This window comes from Clavelina lepadiformis, chromosome 8 (genome assembly GCF_947623445.1).
Source record: "Clavelina lepadiformis chromosome 8, kaClaLepa1.1, whole genome shotgun sequence".
Classification (NCBI taxonomy): Eukaryota; Metazoa; Chordata; class Ascidiacea; order Aplousobranchia; family Clavelinidae; genus Clavelina; species Clavelina lepadiformis.
This window is the reverse complement of record NC_135247.1, coordinates 1,466,490-1,494,289: the sequence shown is the minus strand read 5'-3', so window position 1 is coordinate 1,494,289 and position 27,800 is coordinate 1,466,490. Positions and strand designations below refer to the sequence as shown.

The 27,800-nt window shown below is 36.2% G+C and overlaps 3 protein-coding genes across 6 annotated transcripts; all 3 read right to left on the bottom strand.

Annotated features, from left to right (window-relative positions):
* Positions 1 to 335: 335 nt before the first annotated feature.
* Positions 336 to 26,709, bottom strand: LOC143468183 (ATP-dependent translocase ABCB1-like). 4 transcript variants are annotated; one of them, XM_076965212.1, is made up of 24 exons: positions 26,593 to 26,709; positions 25,059 to 25,258; positions 24,588 to 24,731; positions 24,062 to 24,166; positions 23,798 to 23,969; positions 23,489 to 23,613; positions 23,190 to 23,403; positions 22,813 to 22,995; positions 22,500 to 22,616; positions 22,222 to 22,434; positions 21,792 to 21,972; positions 21,161 to 21,541; positions 20,897 to 21,075; positions 20,428 to 20,638; positions 20,046 to 20,195; positions 19,810 to 19,915; positions 19,252 to 19,392; positions 18,951 to 19,107; positions 18,589 to 18,786; positions 18,351 to 18,463; positions 18,174 to 18,267; positions 17,924 to 18,070; positions 845 to 1,014; positions 336 to 628 (listed from the first exon to the last, which is right to left on the bottom strand). In XM_076965212.1, exons 1-24 carry the CDS (start codon positions 26,683 to 26,685, stop codon positions 604 to 606), a joined length of 3,819 nt encoding a protein of 1,272 aa, XP_076821327.1. In that variant the 5' UTR covers positions 26,686 to 26,709; the 3' UTR covers positions 336 to 603. The 4 variants fall into 4 exon arrangements, with proteins under 4 accessions (XP_076821327.1, XP_076821326.1, XP_076821325.1 ...); XM_076965211.1 differs by lacking the exons at positions 17,924 to 18,070; positions 18,174 to 18,267; positions 18,351 to 18,463; ... (6 more) ...; positions 20,897 to 21,075; positions 21,161 to 21,541 and adding exons at positions 1,248 to 1,394; positions 1,462 to 1,555; positions 1,630 to 1,742; ... (6 more) ...; positions 4,172 to 4,350; positions 4,666 to 5,061; XM_076965210.1 differs by lacking the exons at positions 17,924 to 18,070; positions 18,174 to 18,267; positions 18,351 to 18,463; ... (17 more) ...; positions 25,059 to 25,258; positions 26,593 to 26,709 and adding exons at positions 1,248 to 1,394; positions 1,462 to 1,555; positions 1,630 to 1,742; ... (17 more) ...; positions 8,861 to 9,060; positions 9,261 to 9,391.
* LOC143469835 (uncharacterized) lies at positions 11,738 to 15,412 on the bottom strand. The gene is made up of 7 exons (XM_076967679.1): positions 15,405 to 15,412; positions 15,130 to 15,323; positions 14,091 to 14,867; positions 13,721 to 13,778; positions 13,516 to 13,639; positions 12,495 to 12,681; positions 11,738 to 12,234 (listed from the first exon to the last, which is right to left on the bottom strand). Exons 1-7 carry the CDS (start codon positions 15,410 to 15,412, stop codon positions 12,158 to 12,160), a joined length of 1,425 nt encoding a protein of 474 aa, XP_076823794.1. The 3' UTR covers positions 11,738 to 12,157.
* LOC143468188 (ATP-binding cassette sub-family B member 10, mitochondrial-like) lies at positions 17,193 to 17,764 on the bottom strand. The gene is made up of 2 exons (XM_076965218.1): positions 17,595 to 17,764; positions 17,193 to 17,474 (listed from the first exon to the last, which is right to left on the bottom strand). Exons 1-2 carry the CDS (start codon positions 17,762 to 17,764, stop codon positions 17,441 to 17,443), a joined length of 204 nt encoding a protein of 67 aa, XP_076821333.1. The 3' UTR covers positions 17,193 to 17,440.
* Positions 26,710 to 27,800: the final 1,091 nt, after the last annotated feature.

The window sequence follows — 27,800 nt, the reverse complement described above, 5'->3', positions numbered from 1 at the left end:
TAAAACCGCACCGGTCTCAAGTTTTAATACAGAATTCCTTCCAAATCTTGCCAATGGTCATGAAAGGTGCAAAGGCATGAACGTGCGTGCGTTTAAAGGCGCAGGCTTCAGAAATGGGATTTTATAGAAAAGTTAGAGTCAATAAGTAACTTATCCGTTTAGTCAAAATGTCGGACGTTGTAAAGGGCCACAAACCGTTTAGGGAACCCGCAGAACTCTAAAGGGAGCAAGCCTCTTAATTCGTTGAAGTAGGGGTAGGATCAGATGGATTTTTCAATTTTTTTACTTGTTCGTTGTTTGTTAGCGGAGATTTCAGCCAATATTCCATCACGCAATCAGGTTGAGTATTTTATTTGTCGCTAGTCTCCGAGAAATGACAAAAATTAACAATAAGATACAATAAGCAATGACGGTACACCGTATAACGTAAAAACCTTTTACTAAAAAATATTGACAGCTGCAGTTCAGTTTTCTTCTGTCATGCAATGACTATTCTTCCATTTAAAATTAAATTTCAATTGGTATAACTTTGGCAGAACCCCGCAGATTTCGGCGTTAAATTCAGAACTTCTCTTTGCCTTACACATTCATTTCGAAGTTAGCTCAGTTCAACTGCGCGTTGACAAGTCTAAAACAAGAAAGTGAAACATACGTTAAGCAAAATAATGAGAATGGTAATTTTAAACAAAGAAACGTTATTCTTGAATGATTAGAAATTATAAGAAAATCATTTTATCGGACGTTTTGGTTATAATATTAGCTTAAACATTATTAGTTTTAACTAATTTAGCTTAAATCTGAAGTGTTTTTACTTTAACTTAAAGTGTAAGGTTATTTTATTTGCCTAAAATATGCTCCTTTTTTGTTAAGAAGTGTCTCGTGTACTCCGACTTCCACCACCTTTCCATCTTCAATCACAGCGATCTGATCCGCGTTCCTCACCGTGGAGAGTCGATGAGCGATCACTATGCTGGTTCTTCCCTCTCTAGCGGCATCTAGCGCTTCTTGAACAAGCTGAAAAACAAGAAAATGTTTTAAAGGTTGAATAAAACTGAAACGTACGACATCGTCAAATTTGAACTAGCAAGGCCGCTTACAAGTTTCAGTTTGCACATAATGCACAGCGTGATCCTTTCAAAAAAATGTCGTTTGCATTGTTATGTTATTGTATTATTTATAAAAATTATTCTATAAACGGTTGAGGTTCTGACACTAATTTATATTTTAACGTCAAACAAACACAAAACCTTTTCACTCTCAGAGTCCAAAGCGGATGTGGCTTCATCTAGAAGAAGAATCTTTGGATTTCGAACAAGAGCGCGCGATATCGCGACTCTCTGCTTCTGGCCTCCTGACAACTTCTCGCCTTTCGCTCCGGCACTAGTGTCGTAGCCCTGACATTATTTATATTTTGTTTTTTTAAAAGCTTTTTTAAAAGAAATACAAGAACTCAATTTAAACCTCCGGAAATTCCGAGATAAACTTTGCCGCGTTCGCCTTTTCAGTTGCTTCTTTTATCTCTTCTTCGCTTATTTCTCTCGTGCAGTCGCCGTATCTGTGAATAAATATTTTGTGATATTTGAAACGACTTACTACAACCAACTGAACACAAAGAACGAGTGAACTTACTCGATATTTTCCTTAATACTTCGATTGAACAAGACTGGTTCTTGAGGGACAGCCCCTATCTGCTGACGTAACCAGGCAACGTTTAACTCACGAATGTCGATTCCGTCCAAATACTAAAAGTAAATTGATACAATTACTAGGATCCTACTTTCGTTGATCTGTTTGGCATGAGGGACCACATGATAATGCAGCTTACGCAGTAGTAGTTTAAAATAATTCTATAGTCCAGAAGGTAACTGTAGTCTGCTGTACACAGCATTCTATAGATACGTGTGTACTGGTATAGGGCATCACCACTCGTTCGGAAATGTAGCTTATTTTATGCCTTTTATAGACACCGTAAATTTTCCTGCATTATTTTCCGGGAATGTTGTTGAATGTGGTAGAAGTTTGTCTTACCACAGACCCGTTTCTATCCACATCATAGAACCTAGAAATCAACTTGGTTATTGTCGTTTTCCCGCAGCCAGATTGCCCGACTAGAGCTAGAGTCTGTCCTGGTTTTACGCTGACGTCAATTCCTTTCAAGACTTCCGCATTTGGTCGATTGGGATAGCGGAAAGAAACAGTTTTAAGTGTTACTGCTCCCTTACATTGAACCTAAGCAGAAAATGAATCGAAAGCAATTTGAGTCCAAACCTTACAAAAATATAATACACAAGAAACGTTTAAAACTTGTTTATTTCCTTAAAATTAATTGATTACCGGTGCTATTCCATCTGTGCTGTACGCATCAATAGTTGGAGTCCGGTCCAACAGCGCCATCATTCGAGCGGAAGCAGTTCTCGCTTCCAAAAAGTCCGGGAGAAACGCGCTGTTTTGTCCAACGCCGAATGCTCCAAAGAGCAATGCAATCACGGCACTGCAGAAGCGTAAATGGAACAAACACAGCAGGGACACATTGATAACAATGAACTGAAAGGATTACCTTAATTCTAAAACAATTCGACAAAATTAAAAGACATACTGACATGAAAACGCCCGCTGGATTGGCATCACCCGACAATATGGAATCGGTAGCAACCGCAAAAGCAGCCGCACACCCAAATAAAATTGTACTTTGTGAAAATCCATAAATTATTCCTTCTATAGCAGACGCAAAGCTGTCTTTTCTATTGAAAAGTAAAATCAGCTCTTTTAACCTTAACTAAATAAAATCTAAATTGTGGGTGGGAGCAAAATTTTGTTGAAGTAGTAGAAACAACGCATCAAGCTTCAACTGCTGTTTAAAGTTATGATGAAACTTGGAAGATATCAAATTATACCTAAAGTTACTCATCGTATGATTTATTTTGCTTTTACTACCTCTGATTTTCCATCATATGGTTGGCGTAAAGGGTATGGATGTAATCTTCTTTTGTCAACGTTGCGATGGTCCGTATGTTCATGATCGCTTCGTTTGCTATGGAGGCTGTGAACAGAATTTTCGTTATATCTTTAATAACAGTAAGAATAACAATGCACTTTCGATATTTCCAGGTTCATTCATTGCAAAAAGACTTCAAACGTTACTTTATTTAAACTGTTATTTTCGTTTCAGTATGACTCTAACCTAGTTTTGCGTTTCATTTTCAAAGAAAAATCTCCTCTTCTTTGAAGTGAGGTTAGTTAAACAATCATTGCCTCGTGCTCAGTTGTGAAACTTTATTTCAGCCGCTTGTTTGTTACGTAATAAATATAATTGTAACCTGCTTTGCCTTGTTCGGCTCCACCCTTGTCCAATGTTTCGTATGACATCTTGTTTATGAGGAATCCTCCCGCAATTATGAATGGGGTAAACGCAAAAAAAACAAGACCAACTTTCCAAGCGAACCCCAACGCAAGACCCAGTGCAATCACTAAAGAAACAAAAATTAGCGAACGTAAACACTTTTGCTTTAGACATTTGGGCATCTTAGAAACCTTTTCCAGAAATTGCTTAAATCTTGGTCTTAGTCATTAACACAAGACAAAAACAAAAGCACAGTAACACAAAAATCAAAGCTTGCTTCCATGTGGTACAAATTAATTATTAACCTAATGATGAAAGATTCCTCAGCATAATTCCAACAGTCATCCCTGTGGAAGCCTGAACTCGAGAGGCGTCTACAGCCAGTCTGTGGCAGAGGGTACCGGTGCCATGGCCTCGCTCATCAAAGAAGGAGATGTCCTGATGAAGAATCGATTTGAAAACACTTGTTCTCAAACGCATGGTTAGTTCCATGCCGGATTTTCCAAAGCTGGCACCCTGGAAATTGCAGTTAACAAAAGAAAACTCATTAATCATGGCTCCATTGCTATAACGGGACGTGGGGTTAAAAATGAACATGGCCGGAAAATACGTTCATCGATTCAATCTTCTATTTGATTCAGTTGATTGTTGGTATGCTTGTGATGATTGAGTTAGTTGCTTACACAAAATAAATATTGGTATTAACTACTCAGTCATGTACAAGGATCTCAAGTCTCTCGTTTTACCCCATGTCCCACCGATCACTTATAATCACAAAACGTATTAAGCAAATAAATAAAAAATTAAAAGTAAAACAATCTTTCGTCATACTTCAAAAGCAAATCCAAGAAAGGACAAAAAACCGGCGACGGCGAATAAACCAGCGTATAAAGATGCCAGATGATACTGCGTTTGTAGATCTGACATTTCAAAGATACTGTAAAATCCACCAATTATAAGCGCACTGAGAGGATCGCCTGATCCAGCAACAACAGCAAACAAACAGCCACCTAAAATCAAAATAAAGCAGTCAAAGTGGACGAACAGGTTCTGTCTTTAAATCTTCTTCTTTCCCAGGCTTTCAATGAAACCCACATTAATGGGATATTAGGTATGGGGTCAGCCACTTGGCTTTTAAGGCGGTCGCTGGAAAGGTACAGGCATATGATCAGTATATTACGCGTAGGGCTCCGCAATATGCGGGTGAGATCCTTGCGCTGCGTGGGTAGACAAAATATCTGCCCGCTCGTGTTCCATGCAATATGTCTACAGTACATTGAATATCTCTTGAAACATAAAATATGTTTATAATCGTTTATACTTACACACTATGTAAGGCCACTCCTCCGCATTCATTTTGATCATTCGCTTGAAATTAGGCTGTGGAAGATTGGGCTCTTCTTCGTCTTCTTCATCAACTAAGTGTTTTTCATCTTTTCGGTCTTCTACAACTTTTGTTGGACTTTGTTGAAAACTTTTTTGTGGACTCGCTTCAAGAAGCTTTCTTTTCATTATCGGCGAAGCAAAGCCCGTTTGAACATCCATGTCTTCCGCACCCCTCAAGCTTTGTATCTGGACTAAATTTCTGTAAACTCCTTCTGGGTTCTGCATGAGCACATTGTGACTTCCTTGCTCCAGTATCTGGCCTTCGTGTATGGCTATTATTTTGTCACAATCGCGGATTGTTGACAAGCGATGAGCAACAACGATGGTCGTTCGGCCTGGGCATTGAAAATGCAATTCTTTTTGTACGAGATCATAGTTATGTTGTTAAACGTTTTAGTGTGAAAAGCGAAACAGTAACAATGCCTGTTACCGTAGAGCTACCACTAGTTAGAATATCTCCAAAATAAAGAAAGTTTAACCTTGTTCCCTTCAATATGCAATAATGGAAAAAATGATTAAAAGTCACCAATGCAATCACCTTCCGATGCTTTGTCCAGGGCAGCTTGAACTTTCGACTCGCTATGAGTGTCCAGTGATGACGTCGCTTCATCGAGGAGCAATATCTTGGGATTTCGCGCGATGGCTCTCGCGATCGCGATTCTTTGTTTCTGTCCTCCGCTCAATTGACCTCCTGCCTCGCCCACCAAAGTATCGAATTTCTAAGTTTATAAACAGTTAGCGATGGGATCAAGCAAGGACAAATCAGACTATGACGTTTCAATTATTACGTTGTTTAATTTACTAGTAATCCTAAAACAAGACTTTAGGAGTTTTTGCTGTGGCATATTATGTCAGTTATTTTTATAAAATATCAAGTTTGACAGTTGATCTAGAAATAAACTGGTTCATTTTTAATTTTTCGAATTTTTAATAAGCAGTCTAATGAATAGCAAGTTACCTCAAAGTAAAAAGGAATCTTAGATCGGATTAAAATATTGCAGAAAATAAATCTACAAATTTCATGACTTTATTCAACTAAAATTTCATTTACGATAATCTAACATTGTTGTTCTGATTTTATAGAAACCTTTGGCAGCTTCATGATGAAATTGAAAGCATTTGCTTTTTTTGCAGCTTCCTGAATTTCTTCATCGCTTATTCCAGTGCGACCCCAGCGGATATTTTCAGCAATGCTCGTCTCAAAAAGGACCGGTTCTTGGGATACTACTCCAATCAAATCTCTTAGCTTTTTCAAGTTGAGATTTTTCACATCTTTACCGCCGATATGAATTGATCCATTCTAAACATCGACATTTTAAAACTGAAAAGTTCTTTTAATTTATGCCAAAACAGTTTAAACACCTTGAAGTATTGCCGTTCTACAGCATCAATATCTTATTTCTTGCACTTCTTAATCAGTAAATGTATTTTGGTAAAGTATGCGGCTCTCAATACTACCTTGACGTCATAAAACCTTTGTATGAGTTGAACAATTGTGCTTTTTCCGCATCCGCTTTGACCAACCAAACCAACTCGCTGTCCGCTTTCGATTGTGAATGTCATTCCGTTCAGGACCTATCAACAAAACAAATTTCTTAAAAATTGGGTCTTTGCGTTAAAACTACAAAGTTAAGTTAAGCCAGAGTTTCGTAGCTGCAACCTGAACGTCTGGCCTTGACGGATAGCTGAAATCAACGTCATGAAACTCAATTTTGACGTCATCGGGAGTCGGGTCCTCCCCTCCATCCATAAAAATGTCAATCGGCGGAACACGATCGATGACCTCAAATATCTTTGCTCCAGCCGCTTGGGCTTCGGGAAAAGCTTCGAGGTTGGTACCGGCCTATCGAAATGTGCGCAGGTTTAATAAGAAAACTTTAAAACATTTTTTTAAATCTCAGCAATTTTATAATTTAGAATGTTGCAGAAACGTTGAAGTTTTGATTAAGGTTTTCAAAATATGTTCAAAGTATTTACCATGCTCACGCCGTATCCTAATATCATTATAAGGAATGCAGCTGACATCATCTCCCCAACGCCAAGTTCTTTATCAAGTACGAGTGTTGTACCGTAATAAAACGTGACCGAAAACAGGATAAAGTTGGCGAAGTATAAACCTCCTATGCAAACCCCATTTACTGCTATCCTCATTATTCCAATCCGTTTTGCTTTCTTTAAATTATCAGTGTATCTGAATGTGAAAAGAGGGTTGAATAAGAAAATCTTTTTATCTTGCCACAGACACACGTATACCCTGTACGAGTCTGTTAGATGTTAAATGTACTGTAAAATAAACGAAACGCACTTTCAGTCCGGGTTAAGCATAGGCTATAGCATGTATACCTTCCAACTTCCTTTAACTGACAACCAAACGCCGCAACAGTTTTTATTGAAGAGATCGCTTCTTCTACGATTGCACCAGCCTTGGAATAGGCGTCCAGTTCCCGCGTTTTAAAATATTCAGTCGCCTTCAAAATAGAACAATAATGTCAATTCCTTGTACAAGCACAATGATTACTTAACCCAATTGTGCAATTATATAGTAGATACTACACGTGCCACTACATTCGTTGGATGTAGTATCACACTTTTATCTTTTTGATCAAACAAATTTCAAAAGGCGTCTTCAAAAGCAAAACGTGTGTTTTTGTTTAATGAAATCCTGATGTTCGTTATTACGTTTTTACTTTGGTTGCAAAATTTATTATAGCTCGAATTAAAACCTTCAACTGTCAAATAATTTTACGCAAAAATTATATAATTTTCCCAGATTTTCGTAAATCCTGCATTGCGTTTCATTTCTACAAATATCTCTCCTTCCATGACCTAGTTTCTACAATTGGGTTAAGGTGTTTTTCTCGTGGTAATGCTTAATCCCAGCAACTTACCATTACAAGCAACACAAGATTGATAATCATTAATGGAACTAGGGCCAGGCCAACCAATGCAAGTTTCCAGGAATATATAAAAGCGATGACAACTGAAGAGATTACGAGGCCAAGGCACATGACGATCATGCTAATTTTTATACCTATGGCGCGTTTTATCAGCTCGATGTCGCTGTGGAGTAGGAAGACAGTATAATTCATATAGAGTGACCGTTAATTTCTTTATTATGAATGAAATATACAAACTCAAACCTATCGTACCTGGAAAGTTTGGTACAGAGCTCAGCGGACGAAATGACGTCATGAAAAGCGATTTCCTGGCGTAGTATCGCTCGAAAATAAATAACTTTCATGATTTTGATTTGTCTGGTTAATAAACGCAATGGCTTAAAATAGTTTTTATAGTTAGTAAAGTTGGTTGGTTGGTTGGTTGGTTGGTAAGTTATAGTGTAACGTGTTACTATGAAAGAGGTATTTTTAGGTAGTTACAATGGTAAAAATTTGTTGCTAAACCTGGAGGATGTTAATTTCCAGAAAAATATTTGCAATCCCCCAGCAACGAAGACTATTCCGCCGGCAATCGCAAAATCGTTGACTGCGTCCAAGCTGTTGGTTCGGAAAGAAACCAGCTTCGGTTGCACTTCCAGGTTCCAGGTTCTGTAAAAAATTCGAAATATTTTGAAAAATACCTTCTTGTTTTAAATTATATAGCGTAGTAATGGTAAACCGTGTACAGCTGGTTAAAGATTGATTAAAACATGGAGCATTGCGTCCTTGTAAACTCATTTTGTAAATTTACAAATAAGTAAAAAAAAACACCCTTGCGTAAGATTTCAAAGTTTTTGATTTAACAAATATAAAGAATGTAAAATTACAGAAAAGATCTGGTAGCAACGTAACGGTTTAAGTCTTGTTTGATAACATCGAACTATGTTTTATTGCTTAAAATGTTTGCATTTTTGCATATAAGTTTGCAGGACATCATAAATATTTTTGTATACTTCAAAAATTGACAGAAAATATAAAATACATGAAAGTCTATGTCAATTTGCAGAAAATTATTACAGTGAGAGCAACGAAGGCAAAAAAGGTAAATGAAAAGTTCAACCACATGATAAAATTTTGTATGTTACCAAATCTTTTGCACTTGCAAGCATACACTTTGACGTTATCTTATGCTTGATTTACTTGCTGGCTATATCCTATGATTTTTATGAACTGCTGCATTATGCGTAAATTTACTTACGTTAAGTTCATTGTCGTCACGTTTTGTTTGAAGCAAGACTCATACGCCAGGCCACAAGCCTTGTATTTGGAATAAATATTGAATGTGTTGGCAACGCTGGCCAAAATCACAAAAAGTGCGGGCCACGCCAAACCTGCTACGGCCGACGATATTGCACCCAAAAGCATCAACACGTAGTCGAGTGGAGCCGCATAACGAAACTATCACATAAATTCGATCCTATATCGATTTTATTTTATACATTTTTTATATCAACATACAGTATTTACGTCCAGAAAACATTAAGTTATTAACTGTAAAGTAAACAACTTTAAATGAAGAGCAAATAATGTAAGTTAACTTGATTTGTTTTACAATCAACCCAACAAATATATAACTATAATAACTTTAACAAATGTACCAGGTCGAAGAAAGAAAACGTTGATGCCTCCTCGATCTCTTCCTCTTCACTTAGTTCATTAAGCAGAGGATCAGTTTCGCTGTTGCTTGCAACTGACATTTCAGATGCCCTTGTTATGACTACAAATAAGCCAAAAAGAGTTAAACCTTCATCGATGAAATAAAACTGAAAGCACAGTTTAACGATTTGCAACACCCTGTCTAACATTCGGTTTCATTCAGTCTTTCTGATATAGCTCCCAGGTTTATTTACGTGAACCGCTAAGCTTGAGTAACCTAAATAAATGAAGCTTATGCTACCGTTCAGTTTGTTCACATATTTTGGTAATGATTGGTACAAAAGTTTAGTTCTTTAATTTATCAGCTACAAACTTTAAAACGCACTGTAACTTCTTGTCAAATCTAAACAAAGCTTGTACAACTACATGATATAATAACTTATAATTGACCATTTTTACCGCAAAATCAATCAAATATTGACTGAGGTAAAACTAAAATAAAACGCTACTCTTATAAATACTGAAACAGACAAAATCTATACATAATGGTTCGAACCCCGCCCGAAAGCACCGCACATAGTTCCATATCTGAAACTATTTGAAGCTGTAGGGAAATCCGCCATCCTGACGGCTTGGAAACAGCTGCCTATATGCGAACAATCTGTGATGAGAACATCCCTTGTCACTTTCCTCCGTTTATTGAGATCCTGAACTTTCTTCTGTAATAGTGAGATACCGTTATCCTTCCTTAGTATTGCTTCCTGGCGTTTTCTAAAGCTCCGCCACATATGCCCCAGAATGTTCCAGCAAATTTGTTACGACTAACAAAGCGAGCATTTTTGCTTTTTCGTTGGTTAACAACTGAAGCTGGGGGCCGCTATGACCCCAATAGACCAGTGATTTTTAACCTTATCATGGCAACAGAAGTGGACGAAAAAACGCGTTGTGGATTTCTAGAATAAAAATGTAATTAACTGATTAATTGTTATAAATCTAATTAATTGGAAACACTGGGATGTCGTACATAAATACAAGCTTAACGCAATGCGAAATGTATTCATCTGAAGAGCAAAACGATCGAATTTTTTTTACGATTTAAACCCCACCAAAATTATTGAGTCATTATGCATTGATTCAAACTTGTAGAAATCCTCTCATTTCAAACCAATATGGTTATCACACAATTAGACTTCACCCATAAATGGTTATTTAGAACTTTTGAAATGCAAGACGAGAATTTTATCACTGACCATCAGAGTAAGAATACTGTGGCGGCTGGCTTCAGGATACTTCAAATATCAAAGGACTAATTAATAATAACGTCTAAAACTTTACGTTGCACGCTTCTGCTGATTGGAGCAAAGACAGGAGCGAACATGGTCTGACTAAGCTCCCGGCACAAACATAAATCGAAGTAGAATTTTTAAAAAGTTTCATTCTTTGCTTTTATCATTTCGCCGTGGTTGTTTGACCGACATTGCCTTCAGATTACTTTTCTCAAGTGCGTTTGTTTGTGTGTTCAGATTCCAAAGAACGACTTGACCATACAGTGCTAAGTGAGTAACTGTTAAATAAATTGCTCGTCATCTAAAATAAATGATTGATCGATTCTTGAATGCTTATGGCACTTGCACAATCTTGGTTGACCTTTAACCTTTATTATTTGATGTTTTGCAAACAGCGTTTGCTTGAATAGCATTTTACATTAATCATTTTGCAATTAATTGCATAGTATTTTAATTAAGTGTACAGTGTCTATTAACATTAAGTGTTTCAAAAGGCATACTGTAAAAATCTTCGGTACAAAAACATAAGAAAATATGTAACAACTTTTGGATACCAAATAAATATCAGAGTGTTGTAGTGTTGTGTGTAGTAATGTACATTCGATTTACACTTCACTTTACTGTCACACAAATTTCCCTGAACCCTAACCCCTGAACTTTGACTCTTGGCCCCTTTTATGTGTTTGAAAAAGAGTGCAACTGAATTACAGTCATAAATAATACAGCAGATTTTTCTTACCATTAAACTCAGAAAAATTGACATACCATCAACTAGACAGAATTAGCAAATTTTTTGTCCACAATATACAACATATCTGCTTCAAAAAAGAATATATTTAGAAACATTTTTTTCAACATTCTTACTGGTATATTACTTCACATTTGCAAATTTCATTATAACTAAAATAATTAGTAATAACTGCAAACCACTTTTTAGACAAAAAACGTTTACTGTTTAATCTTTATGATTTATAGGAAAAACATAAATATCTTATCGGCGATCTCATGACTGATTTCACGGCACGTGCCAAGAACCTGCACAAGCATCATACAGGGAAAGCCTAAATAGTTGCGTTTGAAAAAAATCAGTTTTTAAGGGAATTAATTAATATGGCGATTGCAACCACAATCAATTTGAAAGAATAGATAGGTATCCATAGGAACGTCAGTTTTCACTACTAAATCGATGCAACATTGAAAAAATAATACAAAGACTAAGAAAAGAACGAATAAAATCAAAAAAGAAATTAATAACAATGATAAAAACAATATAAGATGAATATAAGATATCCTGGCCCTCGATTCTGAAAGGATATTCAATTATTTTCATATATGGCGATTGCACACATACACCTTCACAACATATATCGTAAATATAATTGAACGTAGCACATAACAATACGCAAACATATACACACGTATGCAGCAATTTACCAAACGTTTTCTTTATTTGTCTAAAATGCAACAATTTTTGTCAAATTATTAGAAAAAAATAGACCAGTGAAGAAATGTTTAACGCGTTTTTCCAAATATGCAATCATATTCTTAACTTTTCTTCATTTTTTTCCGAATTTTGCCATAAAACGTACGTTTTCTATGCTGCGAGTTTATCGTTAATTTTTTCCAGAAACTGAAATTTCATGTTTCTGTGTTTCTTTCAATCTTTGTTCCGTAGCCCTTTTGTGCATTGCTAATAAATGTTGAAAATAGGATATCATGTTTAGTTTAGTTCATGTTTAGAGTTGTTTAATTGTACATTTAACAAGTACAGCAGGAAACTGGTTCGCCGAAACATTTAATTTCTATTGCCACAAGATCATCATTTATATTATTATTTATATTATTTGCATTCCAGTTTAAAAATGTGCAAAGCATATAACTTACTCTTGCTTACAACAGAGATAAAACCATTCACTATAATCTTTAACCAGCCTTAGCTAATTAACTAACCTATCAGCCACGGCGATATGAAACCATTTTTAAATTCAAATTTAGAGCACGAGTTGGTCATAGTATCGGGCAGCGGAATAGAATGTCTCATCATGGCGCCGTATAACCCGTATTCCGCCATGATGCTGCTGTCGCCCCAACAATTTTCCCGTTTCCGCCACTTTGCTCGTCGATTTTGGAACCAAACCTGATCAAAAAGAAAGTTTTATAAAAGTCTCCGGAAAGCTATGCATAGAGCAAAGAGAGTGAAGGGGTGGGGAGAAAGGCGAGTTGTCACTTTATGTTTCACATCGCCTTGTGGTTGCAAGGGATGTACGACTAAACTATTTTTGGACTTTTACTTTGTTTGTTAGTATTTCGTTATTATTAACGATTTACTTCATAAAACCTATTTATATGTGCAGGTAATATTATGTGACAACACGCGCCGCCAGTGAGTTGTCGCAAAATTTTAGGATTTTACAAACTTGATTTTCTTGAAGTCTATTCGGAGTTAAAAAATTACTTTGCTGTCAACACAGAAAGTACACAGGCCACGTTAAAATGTTATTCCTTAATCACTACTTTTGCATCCTTTAAAAGCACAATTCAAAAGATTCTAAAATTGTGACAACATGCTTATCTGTATCATATTTTAAACCTATATGATAATATACAATGGCGGCATGTCATGTAACGATAACAATATTGCTTTTCAGCGCTGCTTTTGGAGCTCTCTTACAAACAATGATGCATGTGTAATGACGTAGCTAAAATATTTGTTAACAATTCTTAAAATGAGATACTCCGTCTTCTCTACCCGATCAACCGACACATAAATCTAAATTGTTTTCCTGTTGGAAGTAAATTAAATTTTGATTCATTATCTACGATATCGATCGGTAAACTGCTGTTAAAGTTAATATTTTTCAGATACACATTCCTTAATCGATTTAAAGTGTTAATTAATTTGTTGTTGTGGTCCATGTAAAAATTACAGGAATAAATATATACAACCAATTGCATAAATACATACTGTTACCTGTATCCGATCCTCTTGTAGGTTGCATTTACGCGCTAACTCTTCCCTGGTTTCAACATTCGGATAGTGGGCATTTGCAAAAGCCTTTTCTAAATCTTCAATTTGGGCAACAGAAAAAATCGTCCTGTTAACCACAACAAGGCAACGTTACACTTTGAAGTTTTTATACAGCAAATTCAATCTCAAATGATTCGAATAATTTTACCGGTTCCTTTTCTTTTTTGATTTGCTGCCATTTTGTCTGCAATGTGCCGCCTGATCGGCTGCAAAACAGTTAATATAGTTACAGCAAAGTATAAGGTCAGTTTGTCAGCGTTATTACTGTAATCTGATATTTATTTACGATGTTTGGGACTTATTAAATCGGGCGTAAACGGTTAATGGTTGTGCAATTACTAAATTACTTCCTGTTGTATTGTTATCCATTTAAACGCTTAATCGGGCTGCAACGTTCTATCCCGACTCCTAACAGCGCTATTAAGCGAGTATGAAAAAAAGACAAATATTTGTTGACGACCAGTTTTACTTGTTGCTATACAAATGTAAGTTTAATAAGAAAGTGTATTAAAACATACCAATGTCTTCAGTAGAACACGAATCGGCTAACAGAACTTGCGTTTTTCTCTTTCTGTGATACTTTTGGCACGAGATCTTTGCAAATAAGTCCACTGAGGATGCCGGTTCCTCTGTACTTCGTGAGCTGCTTTCATTTACCCAATTACTTCGGTTTGTGATAAGTTCCTTCTGGTCATGCTTGATCCCACCAAGATATTTTCTGCCGGGCAATGAAACCTTGGTCTGGTTAACTCCAAATTTGGGCATGAATGACGTAAACAGATGGTTTGTATCTGATCTGGTTTTGTTGTAAAGAGAAGAAGAAAATTGTTTCCATAAGATATTTTTTGCATCATTTGATTCCATTTTCTCTGAGATGTCGCCTGTATTTTGTCCCGCATTCTGGTAAGCTGTCGCAACACAATCAGGAACAAATGAATTAAATGATGCATTTGAGCAGGAAATTTGTTGAACCGCGGTAGCATATTTGCACCAATCCAATAATGAATCCATCTGCGATGTAGTTTGATTAACAACATCTCGCTGGGAATTATAAAAGTAATGTGGGTATAATGAAAGCTTCATTGAGTTGTGGACTTTCATTTTCTGAACTTCTTCATTTATCGGTAAATATGGACTTTGAGGAGTTGTCATCTTGTTTGTAATTTCTAAAAATTTTGATATTCCGTGCTTTAACTCCATAGAGCTATCATCTCGCTGAGCACATTTATATTGACCAGAACCTTTATCAAGATCTGCTGACTTTAAAGGCTCCGCTATTGTCAAATTATCCATCTCTGTCAAAGAAAAGGTGATTAGATTCAGGAAGTGTTTGTTCGGTGCCTGCATGGACAATCTTGTATTCTAACGCCATTTTGCAAATTTTGTCTCGCTCATTTATAATGTGGTCCTATATAATCGCTTCGAGTGCCGTATTTTCTTGCACTTATACGAATCATTCCGAATTATAATCTATTCTAATGGAATCCTTTTCACATTTTGCGTTAGATATATGATTTGAGCATATAGTGTTTCCACTTATGCTGCGAAAAGACTTACTTATTACCCTCTTATCCGTGGTTAATTTACGCCATTTCGAGTGGCTGACGTAATCTTCATTAGAGAAGCTGCAAGGAGGTTCCAAGCGAGATTCTGTGAGCAAATTCATGATGTCAAATTTTCTACATTCACTGGAATTGCTTCTTTTACCACCCTCGGACAAATGAACGTTTTTTTCTGGACCCTTGCACTTTCTGAACACAAAGAGTTTATATTTAGTTAGGGCGTAACTTTTCCTGAATTGTTTTATTAGTATATCCAATTGATTTACTTACGAGATCATTGTTTTTTCTGTTTTGTAGTTATGAAGATACTGTAAATGTGTGTAACATTGATATACTATGCTTGTGATGTAAACAATTTTATTTTGAAAACATTTTCAAAAAAAATCTGAAAGTTTAACATAAAGCACTTGCAATTTATTTACACACTAAAACAATCCATAATATTAATAATAATAATAATAATCCATAATTATTTAAAACAAAAAACATTTAAATATTATTACTTGAGAAAAGCATGTATGACTGACGGCTAATATGTAACGCTTTCAGTGAGATGATTTTCAATACTTCGTGAAATATTTATTATAAATTATAATAATAACATGTAATCTATAAAGTCTTTTGCGTTTACCTCAAACAATTTTTACTTAATTGGCTATAAAAGTATATTTCCTTTTTCCGTAAACTCTTTCTAGCTGTTATTAAACTGCTACTGTGTAAATACTTAAGTCATTTAAATGAATTCAGTGCGTCACAAATCATAAAATGCAGCAAATAAATCCCGTCTTGTGCTTGGCGCCTCTCTCTGATAAAGTGAATGTTTCGCGTTTAATCAGTGTTGTCGCCAGCAATTTAACGTCTGCGTATTCCCTTCGCGTCAAAAAATAACATACGGCTTATGAGCTTTTAAAGACCTGACCTTTTCTTAGTGGCAGAATAGTCATTGATTTCGAACAATGCGCGCTCGACTGCAATTAAATACAGAATTGACATCAACCTAATCAAAATTTGCGCCCTGGTGGAAGGACGACTTTTTAATCAGGGTTTTATAAGTCAAAGGTGAGAGTAGATTGCCCTAGAAGGTTATTGGTTTTTGCTTTAATGTTTGTTTGATGTTGTTTTCGCACGACACGTAATATCGGTTGAATATTGAGCATCGAATGAGCTTATTCAATATCGATAAATATTTTTTCACTAATAATAATTAGATGAATAGGTGACAATATTGCATCACTCACATGTAATCAGCTTCATCTTTAAACAAGTTACTAAATACGAAAAGAATAAGACACTGAATAAGGAACCACAGGAAAATCTCCCAAAATCATGTTTGGAAAAAAAGTGATCATAAAACCGGTAAATAGCTTCAATGAGTCAAAACTAAAGTGATTATTGCTCCCTGCGCAAGGCTATCTGGGTGTATTCACTCCCAAAGTTCAACCGGTTGTTCAAAGGAAGCTTTAATCAAAATCCTTTAAACAGCTATTCGCTTTGCTTTCCTCTTCTGCAACAAATTTTTGCAGTCAGTCAGTGGAAACATTGTGCAACTGCTTCAGCAGTGAAGTTGCACCTGGAGCTGATGCAACCAGTGACCTATTATAACTATACCTAAGCAAGACCCTCATGTGTAATCATAAGCGTATATCAGAGGCTATCATAGCGTATCATATCATAACATAGCAGAAGCGTATATCATAGTCGTAGACAGTTACACAAGAAATATGTTTTTTTTGTTATATATTTTGCAGGGATATTTGTTTTTAATAATTCTCATTCTTCCGCGTCTGATGTGTAAAACCTCGAAACCTTGTGGCAAACTGACTGCTGCCCGGTGATTGAAGATTCAAGATTCATGTTCACTGATTTAAGATTCTAGGTCATTGGCCAAGAGTAGAACAAAGAAAAGTAAATAGAAAATGTATTGAATCCAGATATATAATTTTTTACTCCAAATATGTACAAAGCTATACCATGCGGTACATTGCTATATAGGTAAGCGGAAAAACCGCTCCACGAAATGGGCAAGTCACTCTTAGACCAATATAAAAAGAAAATATCTGTTTCAATTCTTTAAAATTTACAAAACCAAAACTTGTTGAATTTTTTTTCATTTCAGCTGTATTTTTCGAAATTTTCTGAGTCGATCGCTATCGAATTGCCCAACATCTGGAACAAGCAACAAGATACGCAAAGCATTCTTAATCGAAAAAGTTTAAGAAGTGGTAGAGCAAACGTTTATGAATCAGCATGCCATTTCAAATTCTCAAAGATTTTCAGTTCCCGGATGGAAATTGACCATGGGACATTTATTTTATCGGCATCAGTTGGGCGTTGACCAGTCTAAAAATATCAGCATTATCAACTGCATTAAGCGTCATTAGGTATAGAAAAGGTAAGAACGGGATTATTTGTTAAACAACAACGGGAAAGAAGACAATGCAAAAGGGATCATCGACTCACTTGTAGTAAAGTCCTCTTTTCACGATGAGCGATTCGTGCGTTCCAAGCTCCACCACTCTTCCATGGTCAATCACAGCGATCTGATCCGCGTTCTTCACCGTTGAGAGTCGATGAGCGATCACTATGCTTGTTCGCCCCTCTCTAGCGGCGTCTAGCGCCTCTTGCACCATCTTAAATTAAAAGAAATTTTATTTACAAACTAAAAAAATGGAAAACAAAAGCTTTGAATAAGACGGAAACTCCAGCGGATGACTTGAAAGAAAAAATTTTTGTGTTGTAAAAAATTGCAAGTTAGTTATGACGTATTGTCCGAAAACAGTTGTAAAAACCTTTTCGCTCTCAGAGTCCAGAGCGGATGTCGCTTCGTCTAGAAGAAGAACTTTCGGATTCCGAACAAGAGCGCGCGATATCGCGACTCTCTGCTTCTGTCCTCCTGACAACTTCCCACCTTTCGCTCCGGCACTTGTGTCGTAACCCTGAAATAAACAAAGAAGACAACGTAGCAAAAACCGCAGTTAAAACACCTTACATTAAAATGATTGACAAGAAATATGTATGTAAAGTTGACTGTAATCTTACATCGGGAAATTCCGAAATAAAGTTTGCCGCGTTTGCCTTTTCAGCCGCTTCTTCTATTTCTTTATCGCTGATTTCTCTTGTGCAGTCTCCATATCTGTGAAAAGGTTTGTCATACATGCTTTGTCTCGGGTTAAATATCTCCACCGAGATATTATTGTTATAAAGTATAAAACTCACTGAATATTTTCTTTGATTGTTTGATCGAACAAAACTGGTTCTTGGGAGACTAACCCCATCTGCTGACGTAACCAGGCAACGTTCAGATCACGGATATCGATGCCGTCCAAATACTAAACAAGAAAAAGTCTGTTTATATGAATTAAGGATCTTCTCGTAAATCTCTTAAATTTAACTCCGTAAAAACAGTACGAATCAATTCCAGTTCAATCAAATGATCTTTAAACGACATACTCACCACGCCACCGTCATCTACGTCATAAAACCTGGAAATAAGTTTGAAAACTGTCGTTTTCCCACAACCAGATTGCCCAACTAAAGCTAAAGTTTGCCCTGGTTTTACGCTGATGTCAATTCCTTTTAACACTGGAGCGTCTGGTCGATTCGGGTAGCGGAAGAAAGTGGATTTTATTTTCATCTCCCCTTTACAGTGTGCCTATAGTTAAAGAAAGCTTTATTTATTGAAGTGAAGATTAATTTTGTTAAATTGTATAAAAATTTGGAATGAATCTTTTACACTTAAACGGGAAATTGACTCTGACGTAACTATTACTAAATAAAAATCATATTAACACAAACAAGTTGACAAACAAATCTTACCGGTTTTTCTCCTTCAGTACTAGACGCATCTATGACCGGAATTCGATCAAGAATTGCGAGTAACCTGGCCGCCGATAATCTGGCCTCGGCAAAGTCCGGTGCAAATGCGGTATTTGCCCCAATACCCATAGCCCCAAATATTACAGCAATTATTACCCTGTGAGTTAAGTTATTATTATAATAAGTTATAATTTTACACCAGTAACGCATAACATATTTGCTAACAAATTGTAATTTTTTTCTTTTTTATCCCAATGTAGTTATTATCATGCCTGATGAAAGAAAAGGCGTTAAATCTTACAAGATAAAATTGAAAAATTTTATTTCTCCTGTCTTAATGTCGTGGACTCCTATTTTCAACGCGGCAGCAAATGCAAAAATCATAACTGACTGAGAAAACCCAAACACGAGGCCTTTCACTATCCCCTTTATATAGATAGTTCTGAAAAAATAAATTGTAATTTTTTGACAAAGTATAGTGAAACACTTTTATAAAGAAACAGTAACTGGATATCTTATAATTGCCTTATGTATGAAGCACTAAAACAAAATTTTCTAAATTCTAAATTCCTTCTTCTTATTTTATTTTATAGCTGCCCCAATATATCTGCCCAATGCTCATATTGTATATACAGTATTAGGCAATCTTTGGAGTGCATTTAGGAAGCAGTTAATTTGGGTGACTATATACACTCCTGCTAACACGTTACATTTAAAAACATCTGCTAATTTAAAAGTTAATTTTGTTCTTTCTGTTTCATAAACTGCTAAACGAACTGTGCATTTGTCATCGTTTCATAGAAATTATAACAAGGCATATATATAAAGTAGTTACGGCGTCATTACTTTGGATGAGTACCTGGGCGAGCTCGTTACTTTGGATGAGTATGTCTCAATCAGCTGACGTTCCCTAGTGAGCGATGCGATCGTTCTCATGTTCATGATTGCTTCGGTTGCAATGGCGCCTAAACACAAGAAGATTTAATGCCTATACTGAAGTCAAATTTTTTTGTTTAGAAAACAGCGTTATTAACTTAAGATGTCAGTGGGTGAATTATCAATTACGTAATGTTCTGTTTATGACGCAATAATTACCTGCTTCATTCTCCTCAACTGTGGTCTTTTCTTCTTCCCCGGCTTCGAACTTAGCTTGTACGAAACCTCCCAAAATCATAAACGGCACAAAAGCTAATACAACCAGCGTCACCTGCCAGCCATACGCAAAGGACAATCCCAGAGCAAAAACTGTGAAATCACATTCAGCATAATAATTGATTTTTATTTTTATTTCGTATACACAAAGTGAGTTTAATAACAAGTAACTTGCAAACGTGTTCAAACGTCGGGGGGCAGGCAGCATTTCAGATACAGCTGTAGCAAATCTGATGTTCATCATTAGAAGAAAAATGCTTTCACTGTTTAACCACTGTTATTTTTGATGTAGTGTTCGGTCTATAAAAGATTAATAGAAACCTACACAACGAGGAAATATTCTTCATTACGGTGCCCAGTGTTTCGCCTGTGCAAGCATGAACTCGAGAGGCATCAACAGCCAGTCTGTGGCAGAGGGTACCGGTGCCATGGCCTCGCTCATCAAAGAAGGAGATGTCCTGATGAAGAATCGATCGAAAAACACTCTTCCTCAAACGCATGGTGAGTTCCATGCCAGATTTTGCAAAGCAGAGATTCTGTTGGTAAAATAGAGCCAGTTTTTTATTCAGCCAATGCGAAATAGTAGACAATAGCAGCAAAGAAAAACAGATGTTCAACAAATAAGGAATTTCAAAAGTGGAGATAATTAATAAAACGAAAGAAAAAAAAGAGAGTTGGAATAGAAAAAGAGACAGAAGAAAAAAAGTCAGTGAAAAAAAGAGAAAGCTAGTTATGGAACGAAAAAAGAGCTATGTACCAGAGAACTGAGCGGCGGCTTCAAAACTCAAGTTTACCTCGATAAGGTTAGTTATTAAAGCACCGACTCCAAGAACCACAAACATCCCTCCAAGTAAAGATGTTCTCTGCAATGCCATCTGCATATTAGTGTAGGTGAAAACCTTGAAGAGCTCGGAGATAATAATTGCATTAGCTGGATCGGTAATTCCAGCGAGAATTGCAAAGAAACATCCACCTATTGTATTTTACGAATTGAAATTACATGCTATTAAATACGGTAGTTGTCCTAAAACGTACAAGTTATAGCGCAAAGAATTTACCTAGTACGTATGGCCATTCCGGTGAACTCAATTTCATGATACGTTTGATGCTAAATTCGGGCAAATATTCCTCCTCTTCTTCCTCTTCGTCAACATCATTTTTCATCATGGCGTGGAACCTGTCTGTCGATGAGCTTGCGGCAGATAACTCGCTTCCCGAAAACGCGAAGAGAGCAGCCGAGGTTTCTTGCTTGAAAATTGAATCGGTGACATCATGATCAACGCTCTGCATCGTCACAAGATTGTGATAAACCCCTTCAGGAATCGACATGAGTTCTTCATGACTTCCTTGCTCCATGATTCTACCATCATCTAGGACAATTATTCTGTCACAATTGCGAATTGTCGATAATCGGTGAGCAATGACGATTGTAGTTCGTCCTGTGAAGTGTCGAGTACGATGATTTTTATTTTCTCTCTTTTATAAAGCATATCAAATATATCTAATGTGGTAGTCAATATATAAGATAAATATAAATATATTAATATCCCTGCCCCCTCAAAAGAAAACAAAGTGAACCAATAAAGATAACACAACAAAAATAAAAAATAAAGACAACAGTTTAATATCACCAGAAAGTATTAACAACTTCAGCAAAAGTGTCCAATTCGGGGTCACCAATGCAATCACCTTCCGATGCTTTGTCCAACGCAGCTTGAACTTTCGCTTCACTATGAGTGTCCAGTGACGACGTCGCTTCATCGAGGAGCAAAATTTTGGGGTTTCGCGCGATGGCTCTCGCGATCGCGATTCTTTGTTTCTGTCCTCCGCTCAATTGACCTCCTGCCTCGCCAACCAAAGTGTCAAATTTCTAAGAAATTTTATTGGATAATTTTATTTGGGCAAGTTTTATGCCAGCCGTCGAAATCACAACAGATAAAAGGCAGTTACAATTGATACTTAAAGCTTGTGTCAAATTATTTATTATTAAACGTATTTAACATACAATTCTTCAAACCCGTTACAAGGTTAAATAAATAAATTTAAAAGCTGGTTTTTAAAATTAAACTTAACCTGACAAAATATTAGATTTAAAACGTGAAGAAAACTGTCTGGTTACCTCAGGTAGCTTCATAATAAATCGATAAGCATTTGCTTGTTTTGCTGCTTTGTACATTTCTTGATCACTTACTCCAGTGCGACCCCAGCGGATATTTTCAGCAATAGTCGTCCCAAAAAGGACCGGTTCTTGGGATACTACTCCAATCAAATCTCTTAACTTTTTCAAGTTGAGATTTTTCACATCTTTACCGCCGATATGAACTGATCCATTCTAAACATCGAAATTTTAAAACTAAAAAGTTCTTTTAAGTTGTGCCAAAAATAGTTTAATCATACCTTGACGTCATAAAACCTTTGAATGAGTTGAAAAATTGTGCTTTTTCCGCATCCGCTTTGACCAACCAGACCAACACGCAGTCCATGTTCAATTTTAAAGGATATGTCTTTTAAAACCTGAAAACAAATTTCTTTATTGCGATGCGTTTCTGGAATGTTTATAGCTGTGTAAAACTTTAAGGCCAAAAGAAACATCAAATAAATGTGAAACCTCAATGCACGTAGCTGCATATCTGCGCGAAAACATTTTCAACACAAAACGTTTGTTGCTTCAAAATGTATCACTTATATGGTTTTTATGACAGAAGCTCACCTCAGCATCAGGTCGAGCAGGATAATTGAAGCAGATGTCAGAAAACTGGATTGTGACGTCATCAGGATTTGGTTCATCCCCTTCGTCTGAGAAAATATCGATTTCAGGAACTCGGTCGATGATTTGGTATATTCTGGCAGCAACAGCACGAGCTTGAGGAATGGCAGCGATATGTGTGCTGACCTGGGAAGTTTCAAAAGTAAATAAACCAATCAATACATTATAATATTTGAAGCGCCCTGGGTTTTGCTTTGTTTTTTGTTATCGCTGACTTAATTACTGCAGTTTCATGCTTTTAAAGACATAAATAATGTAGATAATTATCTTCTAAAAATATTGTCCACATGCAAAACAGTGTATTGAAGATTTTAACCTACAATTCCGGCTGACCATCCGGCTAACATGACAGTAAAGACGGACAGGAACATGTAGCCTGGTTCGATTTGTCCCTGAAGAACTAGAGTTGTTCCAAACCAGAACGACACCGCGTATTGGCAGTAAGCGGTAAAATAAATCAACCCCATGCACAAGCCGAACATTCCGCCGCGAAACATCGCCGCTTTTCTTGCCTTATCCAGGCTAAGTTGGTACCTAAGAGGTTCAATTCCACGTTTAGCCAACAAACATAAACTACACTTTGGAGAGAACTCCAATCTAATGCTAACGTCAACTTAACCTTTCAACTTCTTTCATTTGGCAACCAAAAGATGCCACAGTCTCTACGGAAGAAATCGTTTCTTCTGCAATCGCTCCAGCCTTCGAATAAGCTTCGGTTTCCCGTTTCTTGCAAATGTTGTTTACCTAAATCACCTTGTATTTAACACTTGGTGATTTATTTCCTTTTGTGTAGGAAGTATTGAGCTCAGTGGTGTAAGTGCTAATTATCTTAAAGCAGTGTCAAAGAGAGGAATATTTTTGTAAAATTTACAGGAAATGCAAGTAGCAGGTAGATGTATCTATCAAATATGAACAATATTCGTCTCACTTTGTAAAGCAAGGCAGCTGATATCATGACAACTGGCGTCATGGCCAGTGCCACAAGAGAGACTTTCCAAGCAAAAACAAGGGCCACAATAAGCCCGGAGGTCGACAAGGAAACATACAAAATAATCAAACTTAGTTTTTCGCCGATGCCTTTTTTCAATGTTGTGATATCCCTAGCACAAAAAAATATTTCGGTGAGTATTCCTCGTAAAGAATTTGAAACAATACGTTTTTAATTGTGACGTATGAAACTTTGACGTCATACCCAGATAATCTTGCATTTAGTTCACCAGATGGATTGAGATCGTGAAATCCGATGCTCTGACGTAATATGGCGCGGAAGTACTTAATCTGGATGGTTTTAACTTGCCTGCGGATACATAGGTCATACTTCATTGACTGTAAGCAATTCCTTTGATTTGTTTGATAGGCAAGGGATATGACCAAAAGGTATGCTTAAATAGATATACACAAATACCAAACAACCAAATTAAAATTGAAACACACAAATCAGAATAAAAGTATCAAAAAGGTAAATAAATAAAAATGTTTTTAATTTTTAAAGTGAAATTAAGCAAATATGAAAGGCTTAATTCAATTTTATATGCGGTAGCTATAAACTTCAGGGCAGTTAAAAAATACTAAGAACATATTTTACTTTCGTTTAAAATTAAGAATTTAAAAATTTGGTTTTTGCAAGTAAACTTCTTGGATCAAGCCATATCCAGCAGATTCTGAGAAAATAAAATTCAAAATATCCAATTCAAATCATTCAGCCTAATGCATATTACCTGGTAGAACTGACATTCCAGAAAAACATTTGAAGGGTCCCAGTCGCAAAAGCGATGCAACCAACAACCACCAATGCATCAACTGGCACCTTACTGCTCAAGTTGAAAGATTTTAACACAGGCTTTATCGCTTTGTTCCAAACTCTGTTAAAAGCATTTTTTAGAAAATTACGCAATCTGAAAGATATAGACGATTTTACTAATTGATCAATAAACTATGTTTAATTCAGTAAAGTATGTTTTTTGCCTCGTGCTTCGGACTAATCCAAATCACAAAATGAAATTTTCTTACCAAGCAATTAATTGTTCAATTTTTTAACATTCTGTTTAGTACTATTGCCCAAATTAACGCAAATGCAAATATCGTATAAAATATCACTATATAGTATTAACAAATTGTAATTTTTGTTATGCTCTGTATGATATGGTGGACTTAAATCGGTTTAGGTACTCATTGTTTTGCTCACTTACTGTCTGCTTAACGTTGTGTAGTTTTTTTGAAGGCAGGTCTCATAATTTGAACCACACAGGGAAAAGCGTCCATAAATGGTAACGGTGTTGATGCCTTGGCCAAAATAAACAAACATGGCTGGGAGAGAAACTCCAAATGCGATAGCAGAGATCGATCCAAGAATAATGAAAACCCAGTCAAAGGTTGTAGCAAAACGGAACTGTAACAAAAAAGAACTTTTATTACTTCGAATGGGATTTTTAAACATAGCAGCACTATAGTTTTAGCAACAAATCTAAATAAACATAGTAGGCCTATTTGAAAACACTCCAATTTCGAAGTTGCCAAAAGTAAACAGTAATACTCAACATAGTAATACATTAGTAATAGTAATACCCAACATAACTTCAAACAATATAGATGTGCAGAGGATGCTGTTTGTTTTAACTATTGTTATTCGGACTTAATTTACCTGCCGAATTAATGATCTGACTCTGTGGTTGCGTGCGGTTAGAATTCTCTAACCTTAACGTGTTACTAGCCGAAAGCTCTTACGATTAACAGATACAGTTTATCAGAAACAATCCTTTATTTTAGGAACTGTACAGGTTCCGAATATGATACAATCACAACTTAGCATTCACCAATTAAAACAAGTCTAACGAATTACATTTTAACACGACTAACGTAATATGGTACTGGGTGTGGGGTCGTCGTATTGCATGCTCACCGTTGTAATCAGCATGTTACTATTAATTGCCAATTTTTTTCCCTTCCGTAGCGGGGGAGGAATGTAGTGGCTTGGGAGCCACATCCAATACCATTATATCAATTGTGGAAACGTATGCGCCATTTAATTATTGAAACATTGTTCATTGATAAAACTGCAGCTAGCATTTAATATTTGGCTGCAGATGCAATTTGGCTGCAACTGCAACTTGATAAAACTGCAATCGTAATGTAATATTTGGAAGCTTGCCCTAAATAACTTTATGTGAAAACGCCGTTTAGTGCGTTACCAGGTGATTTCATAACATCCTAGTTTTAACTGAATGTAATTCCCATTGCCAACGCTTTGCTTTTATCGTTCACACATTCTGAAATGTTCGTGTATATTGTGTTGAATATTTCCGTTCACATCGCTCCGCTTTATAAACTCGAACTGATACGCAAGTAGCGCGCAGACAGAGATACCGAATCGTACGAACGTATTACGTTAGTCGTGTTAAAATGTAATTCGTTAGACTTGTTTTAATTGGTGAATGCTAAGTTTGTGATTGTGTAATATTAATCGGAACCTGTACAGTTCCTACAATAAAGGATTGTTTCTGATAAACTGTATCTGTTAATCGTAAGAGCTTTCGGCTAGTAACACGTTAAGGTTAGAGAATTCTAACCGCACGCAACCACGGAGTCAGATCATTAATTCGGCAGGTAAATTAAGTCCGAATAACAATAGTTAAAACAAACAGCATCCTCCGCAGATGCATTTTTGACATTTAATCACTTTCAATTGAAAAACATTTTGCTTGTTTTTAGAACTTTTTAACTCACAAGTTGCCAGAATGACACTGGAGGAGGCGGTTCTTCATCATGGATTTGCTTCTTTTCCAGAAGAGGTGATCTTTCCTCCTTAGGTGCATCCATAATTTTATTCAGAGGCAACTTAACTAACTTCTATGAACAAAGGATGAAAGTGAAAACAAATATAATATACTTCAAAGCCACACCAAACACAAAATGACCACGACAACTTCAAATACAGCAATAGTTGACATTTATTTGCCTCATTACAGTATTTACTTCATTCAACATAATCAAATTAATTTCTCTTTTTCAAATCGTAACTTAAGTTGGAAGCCTTCACAAAGCAAACTACACAGCCTGATGTTCCTTAATGTCTATTTTAACTGTAGCTTGAATCTTATCATCATGCAAACAACATTTCAGTGCTCTGAAATGCATGAAGCCCATGACCTTTTTTTCACATAACGCTTATTGAGAAAAAGGCAGTCTGTCAGTAGATTTGTATTTTGTTAATCATTATGTCCTCAATGTACTTTTATTGCTCTGCAAGGTCTGCAACTAAGCTTCAAAGCAAAAACTTTTTCCTGTTTCATAACTCAACGCAACACACTGCAGTGAACTCTGCAAACGATGCACCAAACGAAGCAGCTACTTCAGTAAGATATATCTATAATACCTGATAGTAAGTCACTAAACTACAACTTACTGCAAATTATTACGCAAATCCTGTTACAAGTAACAGTTTAACAGAAAGAAAGACTGACCGAAAAGTGCTGGACAAAACCTGGGTTTATAACCAACTTGCTGATACTCAGCCGCACAGCGTTGAAAAGAGTCCGGAAAAAGATTCATCCTGTATTAAGACAAGACTTCCTTGAAACGGCATATGGAGTGTTGAGTGCATCGTTACGGGATATTTGATACTTTTTAATAAGATTTTATGGCATTAGGCATTAGGCATTAGGCATTAGGCATAAGCTGGATATTAAAATATTTCTTAAATTTATAATGAAACTTTTCGTAAAATGTTCTCGTTATACCTTTGAGCCAAATAGGCAGCACAGATTGTACGGCGACGTTATATCACAAACTGCTGTAAAACACAAATCAAATCCATGTAAAGCAATTAAACGAATCACAACTTGGCATCGCTTAGCTGCACAGACATGACCTAGCAAGACTGTGATAAATTACCAATAAAACATGTTTGCACTGAGATCAAGTGATGAACTTCA

Excerpts from the sequence above, each read along its gene's own strand:
- LOC143468183 (XM_076965210.1), bottom strand. The coding sequence starts at position 9,359 with ATGTCAGTTGCAAGCAACAGCGAAACTGATCCTCTGCTTAATGAACTA. Across the intron at positions 6,027-6,184 it reads AAAGGTTTTATGACGTCAAG|AATGGATCAATTCATATCGG; the intron begins GTAGTATTGAGA and ends GTCGATGTTTAG. Across the intron at positions 4,351-4,665 it reads GGAGTGGCCTTACATAGTGT|GTGGCTGTTTGTTTGCTGTT; the intron begins GTAAGTATAAAC and ends TTTTGATTTTAG.
- LOC143469835 (XM_076967679.1), bottom strand. Across the intron at positions 13,779-14,090 it reads GTGTTCTACTGAAGACATTG|CCGATCAGGCGGCACATTGC; the intron begins GTATGTTTTAAT and ends ACTGTTTTGCAG. Across the intron at positions 12,682-13,515 it reads TACAAGAGGATCGGATACAG|GTTTGGTTCCAAAATCGACG; the intron begins GTAACAGTATGT and ends CTTTTTGATCAG.
- LOC143468188 (XM_076965218.1), bottom strand. The coding sequence starts at position 17,764 with ATGGTGCAAGAGGCGCTAGACGCCGCTAGAGAGGGGCGAACAAGCATA. Across the intron at positions 17,475-17,594 it reads AAAAGAGGACTTTACTACAA|ACTGGTCAACGCCCAACTGA; the intron begins GTGAGTCGATGA and ends TGATATTTTTAG.